The sequence below is a fragment of the Tyto alba genome, unplaced genomic scaffold (assembly GCF_018691265.1).
Source record: "Tyto alba isolate M040663 unplaced genomic scaffold, T.alba_DEE_v4.0 Super-Scaffold_8, whole genome shotgun sequence".
Lineage (NCBI taxonomy): Eukaryota > Metazoa > Chordata > Aves > Strigiformes > Tytonidae > Tyto > Tyto alba.
Window position 1 is genome coordinate 23,813,158 of NW_024881329.1, and position 6,000 is coordinate 23,819,157.

General features: G+C 70.6%; 1 protein-coding gene across 2 annotated transcripts; it reads right to left on the reverse strand.

Annotated features, from left to right (window-relative positions):
• Positions 1-37: 37 nt before the first annotated feature.
• Positions 38-5,807, reverse strand: LOC116959551 (ceramide synthase 2). 2 transcript variants are annotated; one of them, XM_042785631.1, is made up of 11 exons: positions 5,774-5,807; positions 4,035-4,208; positions 3,330-3,447; positions 3,119-3,237; positions 2,899-2,956; positions 2,756-2,806; positions 2,385-2,477; positions 1,704-1,832; positions 1,512-1,618; positions 1,247-1,400; positions 38-962 (listed from the first exon to the last, which is right to left on the reverse strand). In XM_042785631.1, exons 2-11 carry the CDS (start codon positions 4,205-4,207, stop codon positions 834-836), a joined length of 1,131 nt encoding a protein of 376 aa, XP_042641565.1. In that variant the 5' UTR covers position 4,208; positions 5,774-5,807; the 3' UTR covers positions 38-833. The 2 variants fall into 2 exon arrangements, with proteins under 2 accessions (XP_042641565.1, XP_042641566.1); XM_042785632.1 differs by having other exon boundaries at positions 4,035-4,211; positions 5,774-5,789.
• Positions 5,808-6,000: the final 193 nt, after the last annotated feature.

Sequence of the window (6,000 nt, forward strand, 5' to 3'; positions counted from 1 at the left end):
GTCTTCCAAATAAATAGAAACAAAACAAAACAAAAAATCAGTTGCAAATTTGTCCTGTTACAGCTGGGGAAGGGACCAGGAGAGGCCACGGAGAGGGAGAGACTCGAAACTCATTTACAGAAAAGAAATGAGGGGATTAAACTCCTCCGTGAGACGCTGGTAGTGACTAAACCCCGCAGCTTCCTTCCCCGAGTGCTTCCGCAGTGTCGTCTCAGCGTTCAGCCACCACAACACCCCAACTTCACCCGCTCCCCCCTCCGAGCCCCCCGAGGGTGACGGAGCAGCGGCTGCGCCGGCGTTTCCACCGCTCCCCGGTGCCGGCAGCGACGCCGGGCCCGGGTCAGGGCTCTGCTTTTCCCCCAGTGTTGGAAGAGGCAGCAGCGGGACGCGCTCCCCTCCGGCAAGGGGACGGTCGGGAAAGGGGGAACAACGCGGGGCTGGAGCCCGGCGAGGGGCTGGAGCCCACCCGAGGGGGCTGCGGGAAGGGGAGGGGGAAGGAGCCCTCCTCCTCCTGCCTGTCCCGGGGCACCGCGGTGGATTAAGGCAGCGGGTGAAAGGCAGAAAGGGCACCAACGGTGAGCGTGAGGGGGAGGAACAGCGACCGGTGCCGCGGCCCCGCGCCGGGGGGAGGCGGCCGAGGGGGGCTGGGGGCTGAGAGGGGCTCTCCGGGGTCCCGGTTTGATCTGCTGGACCAGGGAGGGGGGAGGGTGACGAGGGGACGGGGACCTTGGCGCTACGGGAGGGTGGCAGCGGTGGGATTTGACATCTCACGGGTTTGGCCTCCGGCGGGGCCCCCGGCCGCCCCCGCCAGCGCAGAGCCGGGCCGAGGGCGCTCACTCGGTTTTACGGTGGTTGTTGTTGAGGACGGGGTGGCCGTTGGAGAGGGGCCCGTTCTTCGCCGCCTCCTCCTCCTCCTCCGAGTTGTCCGTCTCTTCACGGTCGCTCCTCTCGTCCTCCACCACCTGGGGAGGGGGGGGGCGGGGGGCAGAGAGAAAGGGAAAGGGGGGAGTTCAGTCAGCAGCGCCCTGTTGTCCTGCTGGCACCCAGCGTCCCCCACCCCAACCACCGCGGTGTCTCCTCACCAAGGGAGTCCGGGACTCGGGAAGCCGAGCGCAGTTCGGCTCCACGGGCTGGGGGTCTCCCCTCACACCCCACCCCCTCCATCCTTCCCGGGTCCGGATGGAGCCCCTTCCCCCCCCGCCCCACGGGGCTGGGACCCTCGAGCCCTCCCCAGGCCCCCTCTTGCCTTTCCAGTTATGAACTTCTGGGCCATGCGGATGATGAGGTAGGCCCAGAAGATGTGCAGCGACTGCAGCACCACCATCATGAAGTTGAAGAAGTAGTAGCCGAAGAACGCCGGGTAGAGATCCAGCGGATAAACCACCGTGCAGTGCATGATCCTGCCGGGAGAAAGAGCTCGGTTACGGGCAGGGAGCAGCGTCCCACCCCCAGTGGGTCTCCCTGCCCCGTGCCTCAGTTTCCCCACCCCGTCACCGGCCGCCAGCGCTCACCAAAAGGGCAGGATGACCAGGCGGGTGACGATGAAGACGGCGGCGAAGACGATGAAGATGTTGTTACAGGTGTTTCTCCAGCCGGCGTAGTTGAACATCTTGGCGGACTGTGGGGGCAGAGGGGGGGGGTGAAGTCGGGGAGGGGACACAGGGCGTGGCCGCGTGGAGGGGGCCGGGGGGGGACACACGCACCTCCAGCAGATAATCCGACGAGTCGTGCAGGGCCATGATGAGCGTCCCCGCACGGATGTAGTTGGCGAACCAGGAGAAGCTGATGAGGATGATGGTGGCGACGTGGTGGATGATTTGCTCTTTGAAGTCCTGTGCCCGGGGAAAGGGGCAGCCGGGGGGTTACAGCAGCCTGGCTCCAACCCCCAGCACCCCGCTGGCCCTCTCGCCTCCGAGATCCCCCCCATAGCCCCAAATCCTCCCCCGTGGCCCCAGATCCACCCTCGTGGCCCCAGATCCCCCCCCGTGGCCCCAGATCCCCCCCCGTGGCCCCAGATCCCCCCCCCGTGGTCCCAGATCCCCCCCCTGTGGTCCCAGATCCACCCCCGTGGCCCCAGATCCACCCTCCCGTGGCCCCAGATCCCCCCCCGTGGCCCCAGATCCCTCCCTGTGGCCCCAGATCCACCCCCCCGTGGCCCCAGATCCCCCCCCCGTGGCCCCAGATCCCTCCCTGTGGCCCCAGATCCACCCCCCCGTGGCCCCAGATCCCCCCCCCCGTGGCCCCAGATCCCCCCCCCGTGGCCCCAGATCCGCCCCCCGCCATGGCCCCAGATCCCCCCCAGCCCGCTGCCCACCACGAGGGCAGAGGAAACCCTGCCAAGACGTCCCTGCCTCTGCCACCCCCGTCCCACCGTCGCAGCCCACCTTGCGCTTGACGTCGGAGGCGATGCTGAAGAGCAGGGACCAGTAGAAGGAGAGCTCGATCATGTAGTACCAGTACTGGGAGGGCAGCATGCTCTGAAAGCCAACGGACAGGCTGGGGGGGATCCTCCATGCGCCCCAGGGGGAGGTTGATCCCTTTCCGCGGGCGCCAGCCGGACCCACGGGTGTCCCGGGGAGCCTTCTGCCCCCCACGGCACCCAAAGCCCCTCTCCGTGCGTCAGCTGAACCCACGCGGGTGCCAGAGACCCTCCCGCGCCCCCGGGGTCCCCGGTTCCCATCTCCCATCGCCCAGGCAGCTCCCGGGGGGCAGGAAGGGCCGTGGAACGGCGGCTGGGAGGGGGTCGGGCGCTCACCTGGATGGGGTATCCCTTCCACACCTCCCGGAGGTCGTAGAACCAGGGTTTCTGCGGGATGCGGGGAGGAGAGAGAGGCAGAGTGGTGTTAGAGGGGGCCGGGGGGGCCGGGTAGGCGCTGGGGGGGGACACGCAATACTTACATCCACTATGACAGCCATGCCAGCAATGAAAGCAATAAGGTAAAACGTGAATCGCCAACTGGAAAAAGGAAGCAGATGGTCCTCAGACGCGCACCGGGGCGAGGGAGGGAGAAGGACGGACCCGCCAGCCCCACGTTCCGCCCGCCCAGCGGGTGCCCCCGAGCCCCCCCACGACCGAGGGGAGGTGGCCCGCAGGGTGACGGTGACGCCGGGTTCTCACCTGGCCTCCCTGAACTTCTTGAGCAGGCTGGGCCGGTCTTGGTTGCGGCGGCGGCGAAACCAGCGCTCCACCTGCCGCACCGTGCAGCCGCTCTTCTTCGAGAGCATCTCCACGTCGGCCTGGGGGGACAGCGGGGACGTCACCGCCCGTCCCGCCCCCCCACACCCCAAGCCACGCCGAGCCCCTTTTGGGGACCCCCCCATCCCCTCACCTGCTTGGGGTGTTTGGTGGTGGCAGCGTAAAACTTCTCCAGCACGGCGTTGGGGGTGGCTTTTAACCTGATCTTCTCCTTGACATTCAGCAGCCCGGCCAGGGGGGTGGCCACGTACCTGGGGAAGGAGTCGGGGGGGGGGGGGGGATGGACGGACGGACGGACACGCACACATAAACCATCTCTATTTCTGTGTCACCCGGCTGATGTGGCACCCAGGGACCCACAGCCACCCCGTGCCTCAGTTTCCCCATCCCGCTGCTGCTTCTCCAAGGTGGGTTTGACCACAGGGGAATCCCCCCCGGGTCCCTCTGTCACGGCGGGGTTGGGGGGCCGCCCCCCTTCTCCCGCCATCCCAACAAAGCCCCGTCTGTTCCCGGCCTCGGCTCGCCATTGTTTGCCCAACAAATCGCTCCTTAACCGCCGGGGCCCGCGGCCGACCGCGCCGCGATAAGGGCGGCGGAGGATGCACAAAGCCGGGTTTGTGCGGGGGCAGATCCCCGACCCAAAATGTGGTCTGGGGGGGGGGGGACGGGACAGGGGCTGGACCCCCACCCCGGGGTGCCACGGCCACCCCCCGGCCAGGCCGAGGGCAGGGCGAGGCGTCCGAGGGTTTGTCCCCAGCCCCGGGTGTGGGGAGACCTGGATAGCTGGGGGGGGGGGGTGGGTGGGGGTGTGTCCCCCCACCCCAGGGAAGGGACTCACGTCTCAAAGAGGTGCCGGACGACGAGGAAGAGGAAGGCCAAGGGGAGGGTGATGTAGAGGTCGGAGGCTTTGGCGTAGACTCGCCCATCCCGGTCCTCCAGGTCGGCCCAGGTGAGGTTCGCCGGGAGCCAGAGCCGTTCCCACCAAAAATAGCTGTACAGGGTCTGAAACATGCTGGGGGGGGGGGGGGGGGGGGGGGGAAGGAAAAGAGCGAGGAGGTGAGGAAGGGGCCGCGGCCCGCCAGGAACTGGGGGTCCCCGCTCGCGTCTGCAACGCCCCAGCGAGCCCCCCCGGGGTGGCAAAATCCCCCCCCCCTCACGGGGCGGCCGGGCGCTCGGCTCCGGCACAGAGGGACTTTGCTCCCTGCAGCGGGGGAGGTCGGCGGGTGATGATTAACCGGGGCCGGCTCGCGCGTCCCACCGGCGGGACGGCACCCTGGCACCGGGCACCCGCTCCCCGGGACCCCCCCCCCACCCCACCCCGGGCACCAGCACAGCCCCGGGGTGACGAGGAGGGGGGAAGCCCCCCAACACGGGGTTTTTTCTGCCCAGCCGGGAGTCGATCCTGGGTGCGCAGCCCAAGGCTGAGGCGGGGGGGGGGGGAAACTGAGGCACGGAGCCCACCCCCGCCCCCGGGCCGGGCGGGCGGCCCCGCGGCGCAGGATTTAGGGATTTGCCGGCGGCACAATAACCCCCTTTGTGCCTTAAAAAGGCTCCCGGCGGGCGCGGGGAGGGGGGGGGGGGGGGGGAAGCCCAGCGCTGGCACCGGGCGTGGGGTCGGCGCATCCCGGCTCTTCCTCCCCCTCCTCACCGGCACTGGGCACAAACTGGTTTCTCCCCACTTTGGGGAGCTGGGCTGGGGGTCTTGGGGGGTCCCCGTCGTCCCCCCCACCCCACCCCCCCGGGAGGGAAATCCCCGGCGTGGAGGAACCAGCTTCGCTCCGGGAACTGGGGGGAGAGGAGTGGCCGGGGCTGGGTTCTCAAGGCGAGGGGGGAGCGTGGCCCAGTTCCCACTGGGACGGGATGAAACGGGACAGGACGGGCTGGAACGGGACAAAATGGGCCGGAATGGGAAGAAACGGGCCGGAACGGGCCGGACTGGGGTGGAACGGGCCGGACTGGGCCGGCGGTGCCGCGGGCAGGTAACGGGCAGGGCGGCAGCCGGGGCGTGGGAGGACTCGGGGTGAGGCCCCGGTCAGGGCCGGCGGCATCTCCCTCCCCCCGGGAAAAGGGGGCTCGGGGGGGGGGAGAGGAGCCAGGACCGGGGGGGGCGGGGAGGGGGGAGGGAAGGCACCGACAGCCGGGCTCCCCCCCCCCCCCCCCGAGGTGATTTTAGGAGCGATCCTGCGGGGAAGGGAGAAAACGCTGAAATTTTGTAGGTCACCGAGAAGAAAAAACCAGGAGCGGGAGCGTCGCTGGGCACCGGATGGCGGGCGGGCCCGGGGGGGCGGCGGGGGCGCGGTTGGGGGGTACCGGTCGCCCCGGGGGGGGGGGCCCGGACCCCGGGGCCTCGCTGCGGGCCGAGGGGGCACCGTCTCCGCCCGGGGCCGGCCCCGCCCGGCCGGGGGAACCGGGGGGGGGGGCCCCGGTGGGGCCTGGCGGGGGGGGGGCGGGGGGGCCGCCGGGCCTGGGCCCGCCGCAGCGGGGAGGCCCCGAGGCTTGAGGCGGGGGGGAGGGAGGGGAACGGGGAACCGGACACGGAACGGACACGACCCCCCCCTCCCCCCCCGCCCCACTCACGCGCCGCCGCCGCCCGGAGCCGCCGCCGCCGCCTCGCGCTGCCGCCGCCCCCCCCCCACCCCCCCCTCTCCGCGCGCGCGCCCCGCGCCAGGCAGCGGGCGGGAGTGACGTCACCGCCAACACCGAGGGCCCGGAGGGGAGCGGGGCGGGGCGGGGCGCCAGGCGTGAGCAATCCATCCCCGGGGCGGGGATCGGACGGACGGACGGACGGGTCTCGGGCGCCCGCC